The following is a 25,496-nucleotide window of genomic DNA, read 5'->3' on the forward strand; positions in this document are numbered from 1 at the left end:
AAAAGAGATACGCTTATAGGAATAACTTTAATAAGAATTTCCTGAAATGTGTTGGATGAACACTTGAAAGCATCCCTAAGGAACTCAGAAGACAGCTAGATGGAAAGCTCACCAGTGTTTTAAACATCTTACACGTTCTACAATAAAAGACAAAGAAAGCCCTACCTAGTATGGTAGATGCTTTTCCAGCCAGTCTCAATGGTCAGCTGAGTTCATGGTCAGTATGGTGGGAAACCCTGACCTCTCCAACGCTTGCCCCCAGACGAAGGCCTTCATCCACCATGAGCTGCTGGCCTACCTATATTCATCGGCAGACCAGACCAGCCTCATGGAGGAGTCAGCTGACCAGGCCCAGCGGCGGGATGACATGCTGCGCATGTACCATGCACTCAAGGAGGCGCTCAACATCATCGGGGACATCAGCACCAGCACTGTGTCCACACCTGTGCCCCCACCTGTTGATGACACCTGGCTCCAGAGCACCAGCAGCCACAGGTCTGTGAGGCCTGGTCAACCACTTGCTGCAGAGGCTGCTACCTGCGGGTTTCTAGCTCCTCTCCCAACCCATGGGTGGGTAGGGTAAAGGGGCCCAACCAGGGTGGCACAGCACCCAGAGCTAGTCACAGTGACCTCAGCCTGAAGGGACTGGGAGAAAGAAGGGTTAAAGGCCAGACTGTCTCCTGGTGCCTTCCATTCCTTCAGCCCAAATGGAAGCCAGAGAGGGCAAGAGGCCCAGGGTGACACCAGCCAAGAATGGTGGGTGGGGGAGAATCTGGAGGGGCAAATAGAGGGCATAGCCAGTACATCTCCTCCCCTCCAACTGACCCCGAGCTGTTGGATAGAAATGAGACCCTGGTATGGGTAATTCAGAGCATCAGGCAGGGAAACCTAATTAGTAGAAGGTCAGGCAAGTAGTGGGAAAAGAGAGGATAGGTCAGAGAAATCTCATAGAAGTTGTCAGCCCTACTGAGACCTCAGGGAACCCCAGAGTTACGTAGGGAGAGGACATAGCATCCAGCATGGGGAGCAGTGGGTGTTTAGGCCTGGGGGTAGCCTGTGGGGCACATGGGACAGAGGCTTGTGGCTTCTGGAGGCATCTGGACTTGAATTGTAGGGCAGAGCTGGGCTCTGGTAGGATTTTTTACTTTGGAGTAAGTACGGAGGTAGTGAGGCCAAAATGGGCCAGTGAGAGGGAAATGTCTGTGAAAGCGAGGTCAGAGGGAAGCAGGAGCCCTTGGCCAAGGACAGGTTTGGGGCAGGAGAATGGCCATTTCTTGCAGGTTTGGGGGGTGAGCAGAGGATCCCAGTGACCTGCACTGCCCCTTGTCCAGGACCAGGTGCTCATGCACATTTCCCTGGGTGGTAGCTGATGCCAGCCCATTACAGAGGAGGCCACTGTGGCCAGCAGCCCCAGCCCACCCCTGGCTTCTGTGGCCTCGTTGGCATGGCTGGTGTTCCTGCCCACTGTTTCCAGCTCAAATCCTTTCTTCCACAGCCCCACTCCGCAGCGCCGACCTGTGTCCAGCGTGCACCCTCCGGGCCGGCCCCCAGCAGTGAGAGGCCCCACCCCAGGGCCTCCCCTGATGCCCACGCCAGTGGGGGCAGCAGCCTCCTTCTCAGCGCCTCCTATCCCATCCCGGCCCATACCCCAGAGTGTGTTTGCCAATAATGACCCCTTCTCGGCCCCGCCTCAGATCCCGTCTCGACCCCCTCGGATTCCACCCGGCATCCCCCCCGGAGTGCCCAGGTAAGGTTGACCCCCTAGTTGCCTATCATTTAGAGCCACTGGCCTGCACCCTGCAGGGAGTGTAAGTCGCCAGCATCTTCATTTGGTGTGGAAACTGAGGCCCAGAGAGGCCAAGTCAACTCCCTGAAGTCACGGAGTGGTGGAGTCAGATGACTCCAAAGCTCCAGGCCTATCTCCTGCCTGAGCAGGTAGATCGACCACACAGCTTGGGACCCTCACACGGGGCCTCTTCCCCTGGTTTTGGCCTTTGCTTCCTTACAGAGGAGATGTATCAGTCATGACAACCTGCCCTGCCTTTCCCCACTGTGCATTCCAAGCTCTCTTCTCCCCACTTGTCCTGTAAGGAACCTGAGGTCCAGAGTGGGTGGGAGACTTGCCCAGGGTTACAGATCAAGTCAGTGACTGTAGGCTACCAACACCTAGGCTTGGCATACTCATCCCCGTCACCCTGGCAACATCCAGAACATCTAGCAAAGGGCAGCAACCTGGGAGGGGGTAGTGGGGCCTGGGTCCTCATCGTTGCCCTGCTTCCAGCCTCACTGCCGTCTCCCCCTCCCTGTCTATCTTTATTCTCTTTGCAGCAGAAGACCCCCGGCTGCGCCCAGCCGGCCCACCATTATCCGCCCAGCCGAGCCATCCCTGCTCGACTAGGCTGCAGGGGCATTTTCTCGGGGGTTCCCTGTGCACCCTCGGTGCAGGAGCTTTGTTGGTCTGGGCCCCTCTGCTGCCCCTGGCCCTCCCATCCCTGTACCAGGCCCAGGCTCCCTGACTCCTAACCCTGGCCCAGTCAGGGGCTGGCCTGGCCCCTGTCCCCAGCTGGACATAGCACTGAATGAAGGGGGGCCCTGGAGCCTCAGTGTGGGGGGAGCTTGGGTGTTGCACTTTGGGGGATGAGGCTTTGGGTAGCAGAGGAGGGAACTGGACCCTGAGCACCATCTTGAATGAGGGATCCCTTCTGGTATAATAAGGACTCACCCAGGGACTTCTCTGGCCAGAAAGCCTGAGTAGACCAGGCCTTCTGGAAACTGGGCACCAAGGATACCCTTAGTCCTTGCTGAGGTGCAAGGAGTGTGTCCAATTAGCAGCGGGATCTCCCGGTGGCAAGCCAGGAGTGGGTCCAGTGCTGCCCACCCAAGCTGTACATATTCCTTCCTTGGCCGTATTAACCACACGGCCCAGGCTTGGCTGCCAGAGGTGCCTTTGCCAGGTCCAGAACCCTCAGCTCCACTGGCCTCGCTCTCTCCTCCCTTGACCCCCTCCTCCTCCTGGGTCCCCAGAGGGCTGAGTGGGTGGGGAGGCTTTGGGGGCCCCTTGGCTCCTACCCAGGCCTCCCACATGGGGCAGGCCCCAGGTGGCCACTCTCTGAGCAGACCTCGCTCACTGCTCGCTCGGTTTGACCACTGTAAGTGCCTGCACTCTGTATCCTATTAATAAACTAAAATAAAGGGAAGAAGCTTCTGGTGGCTGCTGTGTGGGCCTTTTGTGTTGGTGTTCAGGCTGAGGATGTGGGCTGCTTGCCTTCCCCCAGGAGGCCTCCGATGAGAACCCCACCCCTTCCACCACAGGCTCCCGCACACCTCACTCATGGGGGTTCTGCTCTTGTGGGATGGCTCATTTCTTCCAGAGGAATCCATACTTTAGAGGGGAGAGCTTTTACTTTCCTTAACATCTCAGGAGTGCAGGCATATATTCCCCACCACCCCACCCCACTACAACCACACAGGCCTGAGGCCAACATCAGGATCTCTAAGGGGAGAGGGAATCCTGGCCCTCCACCCCGAACTGTGCAGCTGTCAGGCCCTCTCTGCCCCGAAGTCCTGAGCATTTCCCCCAGGTCTCCTCTTCCCAATTTTGGGACCCCAGGCCTTCTGGCCCAGCTGGGGACACAGTTAAACTTTGCTTTCTGATTTTTCTCTTATGCCCAGGCGACCACCTCCATCGGCTCCCGCCAGACCCTTCTTCTGAGCTTCGTGAGAGACCCTTCCTGCCTGCCTGGCTGCCCTCTTGGGAGCAGGTCTGTCCTGGCTGGTGTCCCTGAGTCCCAATCACCAGGCTCTGATTTTCTGACCATAATTTATTGGCTCCAGTCCCCAGGCCAGACCACCCTTTGTTCTGTGAGGCTCCTAGGAGTGCAGGCTTTGGCCAGGCCACCCCTCAGCCCTGTCTGGGGCCCCTGCAGGGAGAGCAGGAGGCATGGGTGGTCTTGCAGGCCCCACTCCTGGAATTCTGTTACTGGACCTCACACCTAGCCCCTGCTGGGCCAAGGGGCTGGCTCCTTCCTGTCAATAAAGTGACTGTCCTGGCAAGAACACTGCAGCTGAGTCTCCTTCCTAGCCCTGGCATGGGCAGGCTGCCTTCAGCAGCAGCAACAGGCCCCAGGTGAAGCGACAAGGAGGGGAAGGAAGGCATGGGGTCCCATGAATAGCAAGCTTCCTCCCTCCATGACCTGGCTCCTAGGGCCAGTGGAGAAGGGAAGGGCAAGTCTGCTTCCTAGACCCCATTCCGCACCAGGCAGTGGTGGTGCATCTGGAAGGCTCAGGCTAAGGCACATTTACAGTAGGGGACAGATGCGGGGACAGAAAATCCCAGGGTTGCATTCAAATGCTGCAGTGCCCCCATGCACAATTTCCAGGAAAGGAGGTACAGCCAATGAGCTACCCCTTCTGGATGGCCCAGACCTGCAGGCCAGCCAGTATTCTGGCCTGAAAGGGAAGACACCTCAGGCCCAGAATGCACAGCTTCCCCTCCCATAGGAAACTAAGTTGGTGAAAGGACCCCCCAAGTCTCACACATGCACCCTGCTGCCATTCCTTTTCCATTCTTCAGAAACGGGGGCTACGTAGGCACAGGGCGCTTATCCTGGAAGAAGCGCTTGAGTGTGCAGACCTGCAGCACAGCCACTAGCAGCAGCACTGCCACGTTCACAGCTGACCAAAAGTTGACCCGTTCCAGGTTGCCCTCCTGCAGGTTGCGGTCACGTGCCTCAAAGGCTCGCAGCAGTGTCAGCATCTGGATGCTGCGCTCCAGACGGGTCCTCATGGTCTCTATAGATTCCTGTGGGACAAGGGAAGAGCAAGGTCAGGCAGGCCTCTGTCCGTTGGGGAGCAGAGGCCAATAAAATGGGGAAATGGGGTTAGAGTCTGTGTTGCTGGTTGGGGGGAGAGCTGAGAGCACGAAGTCTGACCAGGCTGCCTGCCTGAGTGTAAGTCCTCATTCTGCCACTCACTGGCTGTGAAACTATGAGCAACTTAATTACCTCTCTGGGCCTCAGGTGCCTCAGAATTGTGAGAACTGAATGCTTAAATAAGTGTAAAGAATGTATTTACTAATGGATAACAGCACAGTTGCTGAATCCAGGCTGCCTGGCTTCAAATATTGGCTCTGCCAGTAGCTAGCTGTGTGACCTTAGGACAGTTCCTTAGCCATCCTGTGCCTCAATAAAATGGGGGATGATCTGAGCACACTACCTACTTCATAGGGTAGTTATGGAGATTTAATGAGTTACTTAAGCCTTAAAATCAGGGTTTACACCTAGAAATGTGATATTTTTAACTGTAAGCTGCTACTGTTAAGTTGGGGGCATCACTGCTAGGAAAGGCTGGGTCAGGCCAAGGAGGACCCCAGCAAAGGTTGGAGGGCAGGGGCACACTGCTGCCCAATGCCAGAGATCTGGGAGGAGTGTCCCCAGCTTAGCCTGGGTGCACCTTGATGTCCTCCATCTTGACATCCAGCATCTCCTCAGGCTCCACGACCTCTGCCCAGCCTTCGACCTCCTCATCTTCCTGGAGGCTGTCAAAGATGAGTTCGAAGAACACCAGCTTCTCGGAGATTGTGCTGAAGGAGTTGTCAAAGCACAGCTTGTAGTCCCCAGCCTCCGTGGGTTCTACCCTGGACAGATAGGTAGACACACAGACATGACCCTGAATGGCCGCCAGCTGGACTTTGCGAAACAGGCAGGACAGTAACCGGAGGCCGATGGGGAGGGGCAGGGCTGTAACCGAACCCCAGCGGGCAGCAGGACTTAACTCACGTGTGCACCCCATCTGCCTTGCGGGACTCACTGACCAGCAGCACGCCCTGAGGGCTCTCCAGCGTGAAATCCACATCCAGCCCAGCACCTGCGATCACCTGAGGGGCAGGTAAGAGCAGGTGGAGGGCTAGGAGTAGGCCAAGACACCTGCCAGAGAAGGCCAGGGCTGGACCACCGAGCAGACCCATACAGACCACTAGAGACCTACCTGAGCTCTGACACCCACACCTGCAACCGGGTCCTGCCCCTACCCCTCCAGGCCTCGCCCATTGCCTTTACTCTGTCCGCATTGATACGACAGCTTTGGAATCCGCTCTTTCGTATGGTAACGCCAGCGTCGGAAGTCCTAGATTGGCTTTTACCTGGCCACGCCCCTGACTTTGGCCACACCCTGTTCAGCCTTCAGCCCAAGCCCCCAAAAAATCAAGTTGGTCACGCCCTTTCTCGTAGTGCATCCTGGTCACGCCCACCAACCCATTCAATCCGCCACAACACTTCGGCCACGCCCACGGAGGTCGAACAGTGAGAAGGGCGCTATTCTTTCGGATGGCCCCGCCTCCCGGATGTCTCGCTCTACCCCCGCCATCTATTACTCCCACCTCTTCCGCTCTCACGCGCTGTGCCCGCCCCCTTCGTCTGACTCTCAGACTCCGCCCCCACGCTCTGCGGCACAGGCTCCCGCCCCTCTTTAAGACAGGCCTCGCTGTAGCTGCTTGGCCACGCCCCATCCCCTTGGCTGTGTTCGCTCTGCGGCCCCGGACCCTCTACCTGGTACTCGGTCTCGAGGCTTGCGTTGGCCGGCGCGGACTGGTAGAAACATTGCTTTCTCCCCGCAGGCAGCAGGAATGTGAACTCGCCGTCCTGGATCGGTGGGGGCCCTGCCCCTCCCACCCCCACTGTCGGCAGTAGGAGCCACAGGGCCAAGGTTAGGGCCGCGTTGGCCGCCATCATCTGGATCATCCTTCAGTCTCCTAACTGGTCGTGGCTCCTTTAAGGGCTAGCCCTGCCCCCTCTGCTACTCAGCAGAGCTTATTGGCAGTCGCTTCAGCCCTTTATTCGAAACCAGCAGAGTCGGGAGTGAAGGACCCCCTGAGGGTGTAGCTGCCCAAATGGTGTGCCCGAAAACATTCAACCTTGTAGAGACTTTTTTCTAGAGGCCAACACTTTTAGTTTTAATTGCTGGTGAAGGAAAAAGACAAAAATAAGCGACATGATATTGTGTTTTTCTCAGGCAAATATTAAAGACAACTAAGGTGGACGCGTCCGGGTCCTTCTAAGGCACAGCCTCTCAGTTTTCCCAGAGTAGACCGCGCGCAAAGACTGTCGGGTGACCCAGTCTGGGTGGAGCTGGGCCAAAATAGAGGATGGGCGTGGTCGTGCTCGGGACCCTTAGGGCTCGCAGATAAAAAGTCTCCGCTGGGGTGGGGCGGAGAATTTTTCATATTAACGGGGGTATCATATTACCCCTGGTCTCTGAGCAAGGCCGCAGCTTCGATGCCCGGCTCCTCATTCCCTTTGCGCCTTAGAACCTATCAGTTTCCTTATCTGTTAAGTTGGGGATGATGACAATTTAATAAGATGAAGCTGTGGTCCATAGTAAGCGCTTGGTTTTCCTTGCATAGAGTTAATACAGGGACTTGGCCCCAAGCCAAGGGTCTCAAACTCAGTGGCCAGCAGAGTGATTCAGTGGCCCCAGGGTGCTTAGAGTCAGCAGAGAAGAGGTGAAGAGAGTGTCGACCTGGGAGCCAGGTTGCCTAGCTCAAACCACACCCCACCCGTTACTTGAAGTAATCGCCCTACTGGCCCTCAATTTCCCCAACTGTAAAATGGGGATGATGCTAGGCCTACCTCATTGGGCTGTTGGTGATGATGAAGTGAGATAATGCTTGTTTAGTGCTTGATATATCATAGGCCCTCATTGAATATATATTATATTCTAGGTTTATCATACAACCATTTAATCTCTTCCTCAGTCTGGCTTAGAGGATTTGGAGACAACCTCCCTCTGGGAAGCAGACAAATAAGCAAAGAAGTCGTTGGAGAAATGGACTCTGCTTAGTGATTCCATCTAAACATAAGAAACTCTATACCCATTAAGCAGTTACTCCCATTAGATGGAAATTTTAACTTTTTAAAACTTTTATTTATTAATTTGAGAGAGAGAGAAAGGGAGAGAGAGAAATATCGATTTGTTGCTCCATTGGTTGGTTCTTGTATGTGTCCTGACCGGGGATCAATCCCCCCCCACCTTGGTGTATAGGAATGATGCTCTAACCATCTCAGCTGTCCCGCCAGGGCTGAAATTTTTAATCTAAATATAGGGCTGGGAGAGGCTGACAGGTAGTGACAATTACTCTTTAAATACAGCTGGTGGCTATCGGCACCTTCCTGCATTTGGAGAACTTAGGGAAGTAACACCACTTTGTAATGTCAAAGTTTATGCTCGGTTGTTTGGTATTTCATTTCACTAGTTTTTCTATCATTCAGACTCTGTTTGGACATTTTGAAGTAGTTGTGGAGAATGGGTGATTCATTTTTGTTTCTTTTTAATTTTGAGAGTACATTTATTAAAGCTGGAGACAGTGAAATGAAGGGCTTAGAAGAAGCAACAGGAGGGAAAAAAAGAAAAAGAAACAGGTGAGAGCCTAGGCAGTGCTGTTTTGGCCCTCTAGAAACATTATAGGAAAGAAGTGAGCCACACAGGACTGCAGACTCACTGAGAAGTAAAAGTCACAGTGACAGAAGTGGGCCAAGGTGGGGCTGCTTTTAGCTTACTGAAAAGTCAGAGAAAAGGGGGTCTTGGGGACAGGTTCAGGGAGTTAGCCCAGGACGAGCTGCAGCTGCCTGCTGCTCCCCTGGTTGCAAGTCTCATGGGGGCCCTTAGAGTTTAGGAGAAGGAGTAAAAGTACAGGCCTGAGAAGAGGAGGAGTACAGGTGTATATCTTCTTTGGAAAAATTTTGTGCAAGTTTTTGCCCATTTTATTTAAATATATCTTTATTGATTTCAGAGAGAGGAAGGGAGAGGGAGAGAGAGAGAAACATCAGTGATGAGAGTCATTGATCAGCTGCCTCCTGCACACCTCCTGCCCGCCCTATGCTGGGGATGGAGCCTGAAACCCTGGCATGTGCCCTGACAGGGAATTGAACCGTGATCTTCTGACTTCTAGGTCAATGCTCAACCGTTGCGCCATGCCCGGCCGGGCAGTCTTTGCCCATTTTAAAATTGAGTTGTTTGTCTTTTTGTTGTTGAGTTATAAGGGTTTTTTTTTATACATTATGGGAGAAAAGGGAAGAAAAATGAAAAACCTCTCCCGCTCTGCAAATTTATGTAGTTTTAATGCTTCATCAGGGCATTTCCAGCTCTGCCTTAGTCCTCACTTCCTGTTTGTGCTGAACCTAGAGATCAGCCAGAGGTGAAAGCTTGTCTTATCAAGTCTTTTTTTGATCATTTGTCCTGCCTTGGGGATGCATGATGCTTTCTAAACTCCCCAGTACATATGGGTGCTTTTGAGTGCACTAATTACCCAAAGAAACTTTCACCCCAGCTTTTCCTCCCTGCTTTTAGCATGTCTATCATTGTCCTCAGTTGTAATCTTTTGCCGCAGGCAGCTGTGGGGCATCTTTTGCCTTACACCAGTGATTTTCAACTTTTTCCATTTTATGGAGCACAGAACCTAATTACTAAAATTCTGCAGCACACCAAAAAAAAAAATTTTTTTTTTCTGATCCGACAAAAAAAAAAAAAGGTATAATCGGCTATTCTTGTGTTGGCTGTTGTGGTTTTTTATTTTATTTGACACTCTTAAGGGAAAAGAGGTCAGTGCCCCTGACTAAATAGTCAGGTATTGCCTGTTTTAAAAATTCTTGTGGCACACCTGCTGAAAATCATTGCCTTACACTGTTTTCCAGGAGTACATTCTGAGTCAAACAGACAAGTATCTGGAGTTAGTCTTGCAGGTCACCCCCAGACATCAGAACAGACAAACACAATATTGTGAGAATGAGGGCTACTCTGCTCCCTTAGGAACTGGGTACAGAGGCTGCTATCTTTAAGACCTGCCATGCTGTTGAAAGAGATGAGGGAAGGGCAGGGAAAACACAAAGCTTTCCTGCCGCTTTCACATTGCCTTTTTCCTGATTGAGTATTTGCTTGGTGGCATAAACCTTTGGCTCTTTCCCAGAGTTTGGATAAAGTTGATTCTGACTGTTTTTGCTCGATTTGTCAATGTTTCTGTGAAGGGATAGGCCCTTGGAGCTACTGACTCCTCTGTTTTCACTGACATCTGTGGTTTGAATGGGTAATTCTTATTTCCCTTGATAAAACAAAAATAAAACTTCCCCCTTTCCCATCACTCAACAAATATTTACTGAGTGTCTGACACTGTGAATAAAACAGACACTGTCCATGTATGTCCTTGTGGAGCTGTCATCCTAGTGTTGCTCCACTAAGATGATTTTAGATAGTCATGGGTGCTAAGAAGTAAATGCTAGGTTGTAGGTGGGGTGGCACAGTTAGCCTGGGTGGAGTCAGGGAAGGCTTCCCTGAGGAGGTGGCATTGAAACTCAGACTTGAAGTAGAAGGAATAGGAGGAGGTAAACAGAGAGAACAGTGCCCTGAGGTCAGAAGACATTCAGAGGGTTCAAGGGGCAGAAAGGAGGTGATAGGGTGAGAGGAGTAACCAGAGAAGAGATGGAAGCAATCAGCACAGGTCACATCATGTAGGGTCCCTCTTCCCTATGTAGTGTTGGCCTAGAATCTTACCTGGTGTTCTTACAACCATGGGGAGTCAGCAGACTGGCTTCTGGAGGTCAGGGATCCCCTGAAATTATAACGGAAAGATTCTAAGAGCTGTTCTTCACCCTTCCCTGCACCACTATGTGCCCTGGAAGGCTGATCTTTACTCACTGATTGGATCAACCTGGCTGCTTGTGTTTGGCCCTGGCAGGAGATCTGAGGCCTGGAGGGGAGGAAGATCTAGGTATAGATCCTCTGGCTCCCACCCTTTTGGTCTGTATCTTTCTGCCAAAGCCTACAACTCCAGCCCTCTCCAAATTCCAGGACCACTTCCTCCCCAGCAACTTCAGGCCTGGACTGGTAACAGCTCCCAGACCTTGTCACCATTCCTTGTTGACTTCCTGTCATCCTGTCCATGACTCCTTAGTTGTGCCTCTTAAGTACATCAGCTGTGTGACAGGTGACAAATACAGGCATGTGTTGCTGTTTTTCTCAACCCAATTCCAGGTTATAGATTCCTGCACAATATTAAGTGCTCTCAGGATGAAGTCCTTACATACATTCAAGGTTCTTCACACATATTATTCCCTCTACCTAGCATGCCCTTCCCCATCCCCTTCTCAGACTTTTGGAGTCATATCTGGAAGAAATTTCAATTCTGTCTCAAAGGATTGACATTATATGAAGTATATTATCTAACCACAAAGGAATTAAGTTAAAAGTCACTAATAGTAAGTTATCAAAAAAGCACAAATATTTATAAATTAAGCAACAGGTACCTAAATAAACTTGGTTCACAGAAAAAGTTCACAAGGGAAATAAGATAATATTTCTAACAATGATAATGAAGCACAACATGTCAAAATGTGTGAGATGTAGTTAAAGCAGTGCTTAGAGGGAAATGTATAGCTTTAAATGCTTATATTAGAAGGTAAAAGTTTAAAATCAATGATCTGGCCCGGCTGGGTGTGGCTCAGAGGTTGAGCATCGACCTAGGATCCAGGAGATCGCGATTCGATTCTCGGTCAGGGCTCATGCCCGGGTTGAGGGCTTAATCCCCAGTTGGGTGTGCAGGAGGCAGCTGATCAATGATCCTCTCATCATTGATGTTTCTCTCTCTCTCCCTTCCTCTCTCTGAAATCAATAAAGGTATATTTTTAAATAATAATAATAAATAAAATCAGTGATCTGCCCTGACTAGGAGCCTCAGCTGATTGGCTCATCATCCCATATATCAAACAGTTGCAAGTTCTATTCCTGGTCAGGGCACATACCTAGGTTGCGGGTTCGATCCCCAGTCGGGGCACATATGGGAGGCAACTGATTGATGTTTCTCTCTCCCTTCCTCTCTAAAATCAATGAAAACATATCCTCAGGTGAGGATTAAAATAAATGGTGGGGAAAAAAATCGACGATCTAAGTTTTCATCTTAAGCTAATAAAAGAAGAGCTGATTAGACAGGTAAGTAGAAGAAAAAATAAAGATAAGACCAAAAAGCAAAGAAATAGAAAACAGAAATTAGAGGAAAAAAACCAACAAAGTCAAAAGTTAGTACTTTGAAAAGATTAATAAAACTGATTAATTTCTAGCAAGACTAATCAAGAAAAAGAAAAATTACATTCCTAAGAGGGACATCACCACAGACCCTATAGACATTAAAAGGATAACAAGAAAATGTGAACAGTTTTATACCAATAAGTTCTACAACTTAAATGAGATGGACAAATTTCTTGGAAACAACTAGCATGCTAATTACAATAAAAGAAAATTACAAGGCACTATGGGGGAATTCAGTAAAGGGATTTTTCTAAGTCCAGAGAGATCTGAAAAAGATTTCCCAGAAGTAATATTTAAGCTGAGATCTGAAGAAGTGGGATTTGACCAGGCTGACAGAATTATGCCCAAAGGCCCTGATGTTGGAATGAGGTTTGTGTGTCCAAAGGAAAAAATATATACTCTAGTGACCCTTTTTGGTGTTTGGTGAACACATACTTATGTTCTTCCTGGGTCTTCAAATCAAAGACCCACTTGATTTGAACAGAAATGTTTAGAGACCAAAGCAAACCTACTGGTCAAACAAACCTTTGGAAGTTTCTGTGCTGTAACTGAAAGGCAATAAATCCGGCAAAGTATATCATTGCCTCAGTTTTGGAGCTAGTGTTTCACCTGGCTGGTGAAGCTCCTGAGGCTTTTCTTCTTTGTGACTTCACATTGGAAATGCTCACACCCCACTTGGCAACTGTGCTTCATACCATGAGTTCTTTGGCTCTGTCTGCTCCTCTTAGCTGCATTCTACCGAGCAGCAAGATGAGGCTTCAAAGGACCATGTCTTGCCTGGGGTCACTACCCTCCACCTGACATGTATATCAACTTTGGCACTGTTTGGGCTGCGGTGTGTGTCTTGGGCTTGGGTTTCCCAAACAGCCTTCCTCATGCCCAGGAGTCCTCTCAGGAGTAGAAAAAATAAATATACCCGGCCCATCTCATTTGTCCCTCCCATCTGCAGAACTACCACCACCAAGGCTCAGAGAGGTGCTAGGGTCTGATATGTCCCAATGGAAGGGGTGGGGAGAGGAGAGAGTCTCTTTCAGTACCCAAGTATGTATGCAACTTCCTGCCAGTGAGGAAACTATCAGTTAGAATCAGCCCAGCTTCTCCTTTCCCTGCTCTGGCCTCACAGAAGGAGTTGTGGTGAGCTGTGGGCCACCCTGGCCTCAGCCAGATTGCCTGGCCAAACGCTGGAGAAGCGATGCCCTGGACTGTCCTGCTCTTTGTGGCCGGTGAGCCTGACACCCCTGTACCACCCCCACACCACTCCCCCATGCCTACCCACCTTGCGTCTGCTCAGGAGGCAGGAACCAGTGCCTGGGGCTACCTTCCCCAGGTGCTAGAGGAAGCTGAACCCTGACAGATTTGTTCCAGAGCCTTGAAAATGTCCCAGGAGCATGGCTTTCTTTTATTGGGCTCCTCATTATCCCCACATCATGGTTACCAGAAATGCCACCCTTCTGGAGAGAGCAGTGCCCACACCCCATGACTCAGCCCTGTTGGCCTCTGAGGCTCCCACCTTCAGGGCCAGAGCAGCAGATCTGCTGGGGGACAAGGGAGGCGTGTATAGACCTCACCTGAGCCAGATCAGTGCTCAGGAGCCTGGGGGCAGCTGGGAAGACACTGGTCCCTCCTGTAGGAAACTGAACCCCCAAATCTATATTGCTCACCACAGACTTGGAAGTAAGATAGAACCTCTCAGCCCTCCCCTCCTCCTGGTCTCCTTGTCTCTCATCCCCTCCAGCCAGCCTCCTTGAATACCCCATACCCCTCCCAGCCTCCCAGCCTCCCAGCCTCCCAGCCTCCCAGCCTTTGCCGATGCTGTTCCCTCTGCCTTAAATGCTTTCCCTCAGCTCTTCCTGTGTCACTTCAGGGAAGCCCTCCGTGGCGACCCCAGCTAATGCAGCCTTCTCATTACTCTGATGTGCTGCACAGCATTTATTATCTCCATGAGAATGTCAGCTCCCTGAGACAGGCATGTCTGTGTGTCTGTCTATCTCAGTCACCGCTCTGTTCCCAGCACTTAAACAGGTCCTGGTGCATAGTCAATGCTATTGATTGAAGTAGTGAGAATGTAATTGCATTGCTGTGTAACCACTGCTATTATAAAAAATTTTTAAAAAGACTCAAACACAATGACCCCTCATTATGTGCTAGGCATTTGATTCACCAGCATTACAGTGGGGTTGCGATGATTAGCCTCCGGTTGTACATAAAAACCAAGGTCCACAGAAATTTGTCAATCAGTTAGAATCTATTTTGATTTGAATGTCTTCTAGAATATGTAAAAAGTAATAATAAATATATCTTCCATGCTACATGTATAATAAGAACTTCTATCATTATATATATGCCTTTGACGTGTTTTCCCCTTGAAATTATTAACTGTGTGTTTGACAAGTGAAAAATAAATCTGTAATCAGTTGTGGGGGAAAAACAAGGCCCAGAGAGGGTGAGCCACTTGCCTAAAGCCACACAGCCAGGTTTGCCCCTGATCTGATCACTCACTCACCGACCTCCCTTATTCTGTATTGTAGGCTCCATGGCAATACCAGCGCCATCCATCCTGCTGGTGCCCCCACACCCCAGCAGTCAAGAGGACCCCATCTACATTGAATGCATGGCACCCAGGGGCTTCCCAGGGGCCAATTTCACCCTGTACCAAGGGAACCATGCTGTCCAGCTCCTGCAGGCCCCTGCAGACCAGCTCAGGGTCACCTTCAACCTGAGTGGTGGTGACTGGGAGGCTGCAAGGGGAATGTTTCACTGTCGGTACGGTGTGTTAGGCGAGCACAGGCAACTGCAGTTATCAGACCTCAGTGAACCTGTGCACGTTTCCTTCCCAGGTAAGATCCTCTCATCAGCCCTCACTGCCTGGGCCCCATTTTCTCACTACCAAGCCTTTCTATGTACTGTTCCCTCTGCTTGGAAGTTGTCACAGGATGAGCCAGACTTCCAACTTGCCAGGACTTACTCACTTTTCCTTGTTTAATTCTCACAGTCATTCTGTGCAATGGGTATAGTGAGTCTCCCCATTTTGCAGATAAGGAAACCAAGGCACAAGAGATGAAAGGATTGCCCAAGGCACACAGCTATCAGGCAGCAGAGCTGGGATTCCACTGGCCTCCAAAGCCCAGGCATTAAAGCTGTATGCTCTGCTGCCCTCCTCCCCTCCTGGCCATCCAACATTTTAGAGCACCTGTTGTGCACCAGGCACTCTCCTTAGCAGTGTAGGCTCAGCAGTAAATGAACCAGACAGCGTCCCTGCTCTCTTGAAGTTGACATCCTGAGGGGATGGGGACAGACTTTAAATAAGGAGTCTGATAATTATTCAATCTGCCAGTGGGGAACAAGTAAAACGCCAAGGATGAAATACAACCTGGCAAAGGATGTCATTTTAAATACAAAGGTGAGTGGTCAGGAAACACCTCTCTGAGGAGGTGATGCTTGAGAAAAGACCTGAATAATAAGGAGCCAGCCCACATGAATGTCTGGGGCAGGAGGGTTCCAAGTAGAAGGATCAGGCTGTGCAAAGGTCCTGAGGCTGGAGTGTACCTGGTGTGTTTGAGCAACATGGAGGCACCCTTGACTGAAGCCTAGTGAGCAAGGAGGAAAGTGGGTAGAGATGAGGGCAGGGAGGTAGCAAAAGATCTTGCAGGGCCTTGTGGCTGCAGCAAGGCATCTGGTTTTTGGATGAGTGGGACAGAAGTCCTGGGAGGGCTGCTGGACAGGGGTGGGGGTGGGCTCTGGATCAAGGAACAGGAAGGAGGAGGGAGCCTCCAGGTGGAGCCTCCGTGTCAGCATCAATTGGAACTTCCCAGCTGCAAAGAGAACTTTGCTGGCAGCAGAGGCTCACATGTTGTGATGACAGAACAGTCTCTGTGTTCTTCCCGGCCTCAAGTTCCACTATCAAAGGCCCCCTTCTCTTACCTTGGTCCTGTGGTCTCAGAGTAGGGGAGGTGACAACCCCCGAGCCCCACCCCAGATGAATGAATGAACAAGGCTAACACCGTGAGAACACGAAGTGGGTGTCTCTCCTTCCTCCTCCTGGCTTAGCTCCTGACCTCCACTGGGGTCAGGGCATCTGCTCCCAGCTCCCCTGAGAGATCACCTCTCTCTCCAAGGAGGGGCAGCCAAATCCTTTGAGGAGAAAACTCTGGAGCTGTGGCTTCATGCTTCTGTGGCTGACCTCTGTGTAGGCCTCATGGTCCACCACATGGCTGGGGGTGGAGGTCCTCTGATCCCCTGGTACCCATGTTGATGCCAGCAGAACTTATCAGGCGGCAAATAACTGAAAATTTGATTCAAACTGGCTTCAACAACAGAAGGAGATTCGTTGATTCACTGAACTGAAGTCAGTTCACCGTGCTGACTTCAGACATGGCTGGATCCAGGTGCTCAAAGGTATCAGGAATCATTTGCCATCTGTCAATTCAGCTTTTTTCTGTGTCTTATTCTCAGGCAAGCCCTCCCTCTCATGGTAGCAAAAATTTTTTTTTTGTGTGTGTGTTTTTTATATATCTTTATTGATTTTAGAGGGAGGAAAGGAGAGGGAGAGAGAGAGACAGAAACATCAATGATGAGAGAGTCATTGATCAAGCCCACAACCAGGCATGTGCCCTGACCAGGAATCGAACCCTGATCACCTGGATCCCAGGTCGACGCTCAACCGCTGAGCCACGCCCGGCCGGGGTGGTAGCAAAATTGTACCCAACAGCTTCAGATGTATATCCTACCAGCTTTCTAATACTGGCTGGAGGAGTAAATCTCCCTCTCTTCTATCCCTATCCAAAATCTCAGTATTAGCTCTCATTGGCTCAACTTTGATCACATGCCCATCTCTGAACCAATCACAATTACCAGGGGGAGGGAACATGCTAATTAGCTAGATACAAGGTTTGCTGGGTCCCTAGGGTCCAGCTACACTCAAGCCACATAGTTGGGGGTTCAGGGAGGGGTAGGCTAGCTCCCCCAAGATAATCTAGAGGAATGACAGTTGTCCTACCTTCTCCCTGTGCTTCCACAACTTCATGGCCTGCCCACTCTCTCTTTTCTCATTTTCTTCTAGTGCCCACTTGGATCCTGGCACTCTCCTTGAGTCTGGCTGGAGCCCTCCTCCTTGCTGGGCTGGTGGCTGTTGCTGTGGTGATCAGGAAAGGTAACAGGCAAAGAAAGTATGGCCCATGGACTGCCAGTGTGCCACCCCTGGAATGTGTAGATGCACTTCCACTCACATCCATTTTTAAAAAAATATCTTTATTGATTTCAGAGGGAGGAAGGGGGAGAGAGAGAGAGAAGCATCGATGGGTTGATCAGTCACCTCCCATACTGACCAGGGATTGAATCCAGAACCAGGTATGTGCTGTGACCAGGAATTGAACTTGCAACCTTTTGGTGTACGGGATGATGCTCCAATCAATGGATCCACCCAGCCAGGGCCAGACAGACTTTTAATATCTGCTGTTTCTCAGATGTCTTGAGAAAGTGATGTACAGTTGAAATTTTTTTCTCTTTTCATTGAATGCCCATGTAATGAAGAAATTGAAAATGTAGCCACCAGTTTTAACAGGAAAATGAGTTTACTATCTAAGGGCCATTTTTTTGGGGGGGCCATATATGATCACCAAGGATCATTTAGTCAAAAGTTGAATGCATGCCTTGGCCCATGTGGCTCAAGTTGATTGGAGCATTGTCCCATGCACCAGAAGGTGGTGGGTTCAATTTCTGGTTAGGGCAATACCCATGTTGTGGGTTCAATCCCTGGTCAGGGCACCTATGGGAAGCAGCTGGTTAATCTCTCTCTCTTTCTCTCTCTCTCTCTCTCTCTCTCTCTCTCCCTCCTCCTTCCTAAAACAAAAACAAAAGGACAACAACAAAACAGTTTGGCCCAGCCGGGCGTGGCTCAGCGGTTGAGCATCGACCTAGGATCCAGGCGATCTGGGTTCGATTCCCAGTTAGGGCACATGCCCAGGTTGCGGGCTCGATCAATGACTCTCATCATTGATGTTTCTATCTCTCTCCCTCTCCTTTCCTCTCTCTGAAATCAATAAAGATATATTTAAAACAAACAAACCAAAACAACAAAACAATTTAACATGATTGTACCTTATTTGAAGTTTTTACCAACACACGTTACTCATGTACTTGGGGAAAATAAATGTTTGCAGTAGTTCTTCTGTTGAGTGACAAATTTGCCAGGGGAGAAGGCAAGGCTGAGTCACAAATGTCTGGGCAGAGAGCGGCGTTTTTTGGCTTTTATGAACTTGTAACCAGGATGCACCCAGGAAGAAAATCTAACAAATGCTTATTTATTTTTTGTTCCCTAGTTAAAGTAAAAAAAATGCAGAAGAAAAGGTGAGACCATCCCTGGAGACCCTCAGAGGGTGGTTTGGGGGAAAGAAATATTCAGCCCGAGGGCAGGAGTTCCTGATGGATGTTAGGAACTCTAAGAGCGGGCCAGGTTCTCCCTGGCTGTGTGGGAGCTCCACCACAAATAGCACCCTCTGCTGGCAGGGCGCTTAATAGGAACAGGTGTGCCGGGTACTGTGCTAGGAGACTCTGAAACTGGAGCTCCTGTTATCCTCATAGCAACCCTGGGAGCATGCACTATAAATAGCTCCATTTTACAGACAAGGAGACTGAGGCACAGGGAGCAAGTGGCTGAGCCTTCCTCACAGCCTTTTACTGCCAGTTTCCCAAAACAGTCTAATCACTCTAGAAATCCATAGTGGGAGGAGGCAAGTGGCATCCCCCTGGGTTGTGCAGTGCCCAACTTGATGCCCTGGTTCCTGGACATTGGGATGTCCCAACTGGTCCTGGCCTTGGTTCTCCCCTCTGAGAGGGGTGGACACCCTGCTGCCTAGTGGCAGAGAGCTAGCAGCAGCCCTGGGATGGAATCCTGACTTCATCTGGCTTGTGGGGCTCTTGCAAGAGAATTTCCATCTGAGAGGATTCAGGGTGGGTGGCGAATGAAGGTCAAGTTTGGGGCCTGGAAAAAGCCTCCTGCCTGAGATGGCATCACTCTCTTCCCAATCCCTTTGCAGAGAAAGAGAATCCTGCTGGGCCCAGGTTAACTTCACCACCGCAGGTTTGTGCCTCCTCCTTGATCCTGTCCCTATCTCTGCTGCCAGGTGGGATTCACTGCCTCAAAACACTATGGGCCTCACTACTCACTGCTGACACCTTTTGGGGTTGATCACTTCCTGTAGGGGCAAGAATACACTCTCTCCCCTTTCCAACTCCCCTCCACACCAGGTTTCAGTTCTCACCTTCTCTCCTTGCCCCATCCTTGGGCCTTTCATGCATGCTCCCCTCTGCCTAGACCACCCTTCTCCCCTCTGGTCTCAGTCTGAAAGTCACCTCCTCCAGGAAGCCTTCTTTGACTCCCTAGACAGGGTCTGTACTTTCTACTTACATGCTACCAACAGGCACCCTGTCATTCTTCTTACCCCTTAGTAGAAACAAAATCAAGTAATCATTGCCTGTTGGGTATGTAATATTCACCTCCACCGCTGAACGGTCAGCTCCAGGGGGGACACACTGGAGCACCCCGGTGCTTTCACAGTACCTGTCACTGTCCTCAGATGGAGCCCCACTTGTGGTCCAAATGTGTCGTTCTGCCCGTTTCCACCAGGGGGCGATGGGCAGCTGGCCTGTGTGAGTGATGCTCTGGATGGGGCTCCAAATGGAGAAACTCCATTCACAGGTTTCTTTCACTGTCTCACTCATTTGTTGAGCACCTACTCTGTGTTGAGATCGGCAGGGCTCCCTCAATGACCAATACAGAGGTGGTCTGTGACCACAAGCTCACACTCCAGTGGGGAAACAGCTGAGGTTGGCCCAGACCTGTGTGGGCCTAGGAGGGCGGTCCCCCAAAGAAGTGATAGCTAAGCAGAGACCTGAAGGAGGCGCTTTGGGGAGAGCCTGGGACAGTGGAGGAGCTGAGAGGTGTTCTCGAAAGCGGGAGCTGAGATGAGGCACCCATTTTCCAGAAGGTAGCTAGAGGCTGCTGAAGGAGGGCTCAGAGCAAAAGAGGAACACAATGCAATTTGCAGCTGTGAACGGTTCACTTTGCAGAATGGGCTGGAAGGGAGCAAAGAGGTTGCTGGGAGATGGACACCATCCCCTTCCTTAGGGTGGACTTTGGACCTATGGGCTTGTGGGGATGGGGGTAAGCAGGGAATTTAAACTGGCCCTAGTCCTGATTTCCTTCTCTCTGTCTCTTCCAGACATGTCCTTTGATAATTCCTTGTTTGCGATATCAATGGTAAGTCATTTCATTCCTTGGTCCCGGTTTATTGTTGACTGTCCTAACACCAGGAAGGCAGGGGCCATCATCAGGCTGGGTTGACCTGTAGTTTCTGATCTTCAGGGGAAGAGGGTGGTCTGGAAAAAGCCCAGAATCACTGAGCAGGGATTTGTTTGTGAGCTGAAAGTTGGCTTTGAGAAACCCTGGGGGATTGGAGTGGCCACATCCAGGCCATTGTGTGGCAATGGGCAAGCCCCTGGGTGTGCTTGCTGTTGGGGTCAGCACTATCTTTGTATTCAGTTGGGTCAATCCCTCAGAATGGTAACAGAGGGGACTCAGGGGGACCTGGGTTTTTTGGGGGGTCATGGAACCTTGTGACAATCTGATGCACACTGTAGCCCCCTCCTGGTATAAAGAAAAGCCTACTTTGTATTCAGTTTCCAGGACTTCAGCTTAAATGTTCCTGTTGTGCATTTTCTCTTTTAGTGGAGAGGGCCTCACTACACACACACACCCTCCTCATCAAAGGGATGGCTCCCCTAGATCATACATGTTCGAGCTGGCATTTGAATCCCTCTGCACAACTGCATCTTGGGGTGCTCTTGGTGTTTGTACTTTATTACTATCCCCCACTAAATTAGAGATAGCTGAGCCATGGCCCCATAGAGAAAGAAAATGTTCAGCTGCTCCTCTTCACACAGAGACGAGTACAGATCTGAGGTGAAGGTGGCCCTACTCAAGGTGGCCTCAGAGGTCCCATTTGGACAAGTAGACACTTTGGGACTGCTGTCAGGGCAGAGCCCTCTGCTTGAGGCACCGTGATGGGGAGTGGGATGAGGGGGTGGGGAAAGTATTCACACCCTTCCTGGGCATCTGGACAAGAACAGGATGAGGCCCTCACTCCTTCAGAGCGGCTTTTTTTTTTTTTTAAATATATCTTTATTGATTTCAAAGAGGAAGGGAGAGGGAGAGAGAGAGATAGAAACATCAATGATGAGAGAGTCATTGATCAGCTGCCTCCTGCACGCCCCCAACTGGGGATCGATCCCGCAACCCCGGCATGTGCCCTCACCGGGAATTGAACCGCAATCTCCTGGATCCTCGGTCGATGCTCAGTCGCTGAGCCACGCCTGGCCGGGCTCCTTCAGAGCTTCTTAATTTGATGGGGGAAGACAGACAATGCCACATGGGCTAGGAGTGGCCAGGAAACTCACTTCTCACTTAGCTAGGAGGTCCAAGGCGTCTCAGAGATGGCTGACAAGCAGGAAGAAGCTGCGGAAGATTGTTCCTGGCTCGGGACAAGTTCCTGGCACAGCACATATAATGGGTAGAGTGGAGTGGGGAGTTGGCAGGCCATGTGGAGAACTTTGACTTTTACCCCAAGTGAGGTGGGATCCATGAAGGTTTCAGAGCAGAGAAGGGACATAACCAGATTCAGGTGCTCACAGGCTGTGAGGACAGACTTGGAGGGTGTGAGTGGACTGCCACTCAAAGTGGTTTGGTCCAGCGTGTTGGCCGCAGAGGTGGAAGAAGCAAGCAGATGCAGGTCAGGTAGATTCAGCAGATGGGAAACATGGTGCTGTTTTTATTTTTTATTCTCCAATTTGAGGATATGTTTATTGATTTTAGAGAGAGAGGAAGGGAGGGAGGGAGGGAGGGAGAGAGAGAAAGAAACATCGATATGAGAAAGTGGCCTTCTCTACCTGCCCCGACTGGGATTCAAACCCCAAACCTAGGTATGTGCCCTGATAGGGAATCAGACCTGCAACCCTTTGGTGTTCCGGATGACCCTCCAACCAACCGAGCCACGCGGCCAGGGGACAGCGCTGGGTTTTGACTGGATGAGCGGGCTGAAGAAGTGGGAGGAGGCATGGGAGGAGTCTTGGGGAGGGACAGCTTGGAGGGAAGAGGGACAGGCCACCTCACTGCATTATGCCCAAGAGCAGATGGAGATGTAAGTCTGAAATTCCAGAGAGAGGAGTAGGGAAGTTTAAATTGGTCCCCAGTCACTGGTATAGAGACAGTGGCCAGGAAGGGGCTTGGCACCAGGCTGTTCAGCCCTCTGAAGTCTTTGCTCCCGGAACAAATCCTGAGTTGTTAAGAAAACGCCAGAAGGCAAGGCAAGTTCTAAAACTTTCTGTGAGAAGACACAGGCTCAAGGAACAAGCCTGGTGACTTTTTTCCTTTTAAAAAAGACATTTAAAATGAATCAATGGACAACAGAAAAACAACTTATTTCTTAGTAGCCTAGTCCTGGTGACTATATATATATTTATTTAATTAAAATTTTTTTTGGAATATGAAACACATACATATGTCAAAATTATATGTACAGTAGTGTTTTTTTCTAGCACTTAACCCTTCTCAACCCACTGGTCTCCCCCTCTACACACACAGAAGTAACCACTGTTAGGAGCTTCTTGCAAAATGCAAGCAAAGGTGAAAATAGCAAATCTATATCCCTCACCCTTTTATTTTAAAGACTTTTAGTCGATTTTTTAGAGAGAGGAAGGGAGAGGGAGAGAAACATCAATGTGAGAGCAAAACATGAATCGGCTGTCTCCTGCAACCTGGGCACGTGCTCTGACCAGAGTTGAACAGGCAAGCTTTTGGTGCATGGGATGACACCCAACCAACCACACCAGCCAGGATTACCCCACCCTTTTAAACATAAATGATAGCATGATACCTGCACTGTTATGTACGGTGCGTATTTTCCTTAACAGTAAATTCCAGTGATCTTTTCCAGTTTCTTTTCTTTTTTTTCAAATCGTGGTAAAATATACATAACAAAATGTACCATTTAACCATTTTAAAAAAATTTATTGATTTTAGAAAGAGAAACATCAATTTGTTTTTCCACTTATTTATGCATTCATTGGTTGATTTTTTTATGTGCCCTGACCAGGGATTGAACCCACAACCTTGGAGTATCAGGTTGATACTCTAACCAACTGAGCTATGCAGTTGGGGCCCCATTTTAACCGTTTTTAAGTGTGCAGTTCTGTGGCATTAAGTACATTCACATTGTTGTGCAAACATCACTATCTTTCATTTAAAGATTTTGTCTTGGAAAACTGAAACTCTTTTCCCACTATACATTAACTCCTCAGTCTTACCTCCCTCCAGCCCTTGGCAACCACCATTCTACTTTCTGTCTCTGTAGATTTATCTTTTAAAAAATATATGTTTTTAATAATTTTAGAGAGAGAGGGAAAAAACACATTGAGGTGAGAGAGAAACAGCAATCAGCTGCCTCCTTCATGCCTGCAACCCGGGCATGTGCCCTGCCTGACCAGGAATTGAACCATCAGCCTTTTGGTGCATGAAACAACACTCAGCCAACTGAACTACACCAGCCAGGGCATGTAGATTTGTCCTTTTTTGACATTTTCTATTGAAGTGATTCTATACAATGTTCATCCTTTTGTGTCTGACTTATTTCACTTAGCATAATGTTTTCAAGGTTCACTCATGTTGTAACATGTGTCAGAATTTCCTTCCTTTTTAAGGCTGAAAAATATTCCATTGTGTGTGTATACCACGTCTTGTTTATCTAGTCACCCACTGATGGACACTTGTTTCCACTTTTTGGCTATTGTGAATAGTGCTGCTGTGAACATGGGTGTGCAAGTATCTGTTTGAGTCCCTGCTTTCAATTCTAGTTTCTTTTTGAAGCATTAGAAAGCTGTGCTGTTGGCTGACATGAAAATGAAGCAGCTGACAGGTCTCTTAACTTGTACTGTGTTACTACACTGAGGATCTTGGTATTTACTTTGTAACACCTTATAATGTGCAATTGATATTTTTAATTAATTAAATCCTCACCTGAGGATATTTTTTCCATTGCTTTTCAGAGAGTGTTAAGGGGAGAGAGAGAGAGAGGAGGAACATGGATGAGAGAGAGACACAGCAATTGGTTGCCTCTTGCAGGAGCCCCAACTGGGGCGAGGGATGGAACCCGCAACTGAGGTATGTGCCTGTGGCCGGAATCAAACCCAGGACCCTTTAGTCCACAGGATGACGCTCTAACCACTGAGCCAAACCAGCTAGGGCGACATTATTTTATTTTATTCTTTTTTTTTTTTTTTTTTTTTAACAAACCAGGAGACTGAAGCTGGTTATGGGCCTTCCCGGGGTCACCCAGCTAGGGAGGAGCAGGACCCCAGCCTGCTCTCATCTGCCAGGCTTCAGTTTTAGCAAGTTCATCTCTTCTTGACTGGCACTTGGAGCAGGAGCTTTCAAGGCAGAGGAGAGGGTAGACTTTTGAGGAAGCCCAGAATGGAAGTAGATAATAATAATAGCTTTGTTCACTTAATATTTAACCCTTACAATGTGATGTGTCAGGCGCTTTAATTCCTTTATGTTTCTTCATAGCAACCCCAGGAGGGGTGTATTAGTGCTCTCAGTATTGTGCAAAAGGGGAAAGTGAGCACAGAGGAATTAAGCCATTTGATTGAGGTCACACCACTAGGAAGTACTGGAGCTGGGATTTGAACCCAGGATGCTTGGTCCCCTATTCAGCAGAGAGGAAGGCAGGACAGAAGGCAGATCAGGGCCCTGAAGCTGTGGGACATGTGTGTGCGTGAGATAAGACCTGATGGACTGGGGAATCTCAGACTCAGAACATGGGGAAACCCTGAAACCCCAAATCACCCAGTTCTATTTTTCTTCCATGGACAAAGAAAATGACTTCAGAAGAAGACGAAGCCACCCGGGATGATTGCTCAGGTTCTGCTGCAACCTATGAAAACTCTGGGCCCCGGAAGAGACCCACCTCCATCTCATCCTCACCTGAGCCCCCTGACTTCAGCACCTTCCGGGCCTGCCAGTGAGGCTTAGGATTGGGGTCCCTCTCTCTGTCTACGCACTCTGCCCTCCATTCAGCCCTCTCACTTGAGCTGGTGGGGCCATGTGGGGCCCAAAGTCCCTCCAGCTACTTTGGGGAGGGGGGTTCTGGCTGCTGCTTTCTCAGGGAACTGAGCAGAGACAAAGGGATGCCTGACCTTGGGACCTTCCTCACAGAGGAGCAGAAGTGGAAGAGGGGGAGCAGGCACTGGCTGGGAGGCTGCACAGAAAGCAGAAAGTCTCTCTTTGGAGTCTCAGCTTAGACCACCAGGGAAGCTGTTAGTATCCTTCTGGTACTCAAATGGGCCAAAAGAGGTCTGAGCTTTCTGCACACCCCTCT

The 25,496-nt window shown here is 49.8% G+C and overlaps 3 protein-coding genes across 7 annotated transcripts in view; 2 read left to right on the forward strand and 1 right to left on the reverse strand.

The window, feature by feature from the left end:
• Nucleotides 1-4,056, forward strand: part of DNM2 (dynamin 2) — a 79,465-nt gene extending 75,409 nt beyond the window's left edge. For 2 of the 5 annotated variants that reach the window (XM_016207919.2, XM_016207920.2), the window contains exons 18-20: nt 263-495; nt 1,496-1,747; nt 2,329-3,207. In XM_016207919.2, the coding sequence (XP_016063405.1) occupies nt 263-495; nt 1,496-1,747; nt 2,329-2,398 (555 nt within the window). In that variant the 3' untranslated portion in view covers nt 2,399-3,207. Of the gene's footprint in view, nt 1-262; nt 496-1,495; nt 1,748-2,328; nt 3,208-3,672 lie in introns of those variants that run through there. The other 3 variants (XM_087816722.1, XM_016207921.2, XM_087816723.1) reach the window with 2 other exon arrangements.
• Nucleotides 4,057-4,558: 502 nt separating this feature from the next.
• On the reverse strand, nt 4,559-6,752 carry TMED1 (transmembrane p24 trafficking protein 1). The gene is made up of 4 exons (XM_016207924.2): nt 6,546-6,752; nt 5,778-5,875; nt 5,452-5,635; nt 4,559-4,801 (listed from the first exon to the last, which is right to left on the reverse strand). The coding sequence occupies exons 1-4, from the start codon at nt 6,735-6,737 to the stop codon at nt 4,583-4,585; spliced, it is 693 nt and encodes a 230-aa protein (XP_016063410.1). The 5' UTR covers nt 6,738-6,752; the 3' UTR covers nt 4,559-4,582.
• A 6,429-nt stretch (nt 6,753-13,181) lies between these two features.
• C4H19orf38 (chromosome 4 C19orf38 homolog) lies at nt 13,182-25,260 on the forward strand. Its single transcript, XM_016207840.2, has 7 exons — nt 13,182-13,292; nt 14,598-14,906; nt 17,129-17,218; nt 18,387-18,414; nt 19,104-19,147; nt 20,289-20,326; nt 24,994-25,260. The coding sequence occupies exons 1-7, from the start codon at nt 13,262-13,264 to the stop codon at nt 25,141-25,143; spliced, it is 690 nt and encodes a 229-aa protein (XP_016063326.2). The 5' UTR covers nt 13,182-13,261; the 3' UTR covers nt 25,144-25,260.
• The last annotated feature ends 236 nt before the right edge of the window (nt 25,261-25,496 follow it).

The sequence above is a fragment of the Miniopterus natalensis genome, chromosome 4 (genome assembly GCF_054644295.1).
Source record: "Miniopterus natalensis isolate mMinNat1 chromosome 4, mMinNat1.hap1, whole genome shotgun sequence".
Lineage (NCBI taxonomy): Eukaryota > Metazoa > Chordata > Mammalia > Chiroptera > Miniopteridae > Miniopterus > Miniopterus natalensis.

What these genes read in the sequence shown, in the direction of transcription:
- TMED1 (XM_016207924.2), bottom strand. Translation starts at nt 6,737, where the DNA reads ATGATCCAGATGATGGCGGCCAACGCGGCCCTAACCTTGGCCCTGTGG. An exon ending in AAGGCAGATGGGGTGCACAC is followed by an intron (nt 5,636 to 5,777) that starts GTGAGTTAAGTC and finishes CTATCTGTCCAG; the next exon opens with GGTAGAACCCACGGAGGCTG. An exon ending in TCAAGATGGAGGACATCAAG is followed by an intron (nt 4,802 to 5,451) that starts GTGCACCCAGGC and finishes CTTGTCCCACAG; the next exon opens with GAATCTATAGAGACCATGAG.
- C4H19orf38 (XM_016207840.2), top strand. Translation starts at nt 13,262, where the DNA reads ATGCCCTGGACTGTCCTGCTCTTTGTGGCCG. An exon ending in TGTCCTGCTCTTTGTGGCCG is followed by an intron (nt 13,293 to 14,597) that starts GTGAGCCTGACA and finishes TCTGTATTGTAG; the next exon opens with GCTCCATGGCAATACCAGCG. An exon ending in AAAAAAATGCAGAAGAAAAG is followed by an intron (nt 18,415 to 19,103) that starts GTGAGACCATCC and finishes ATCCCTTTGCAG; the next exon opens with AGAAAGAGAATCCTGCTGGG.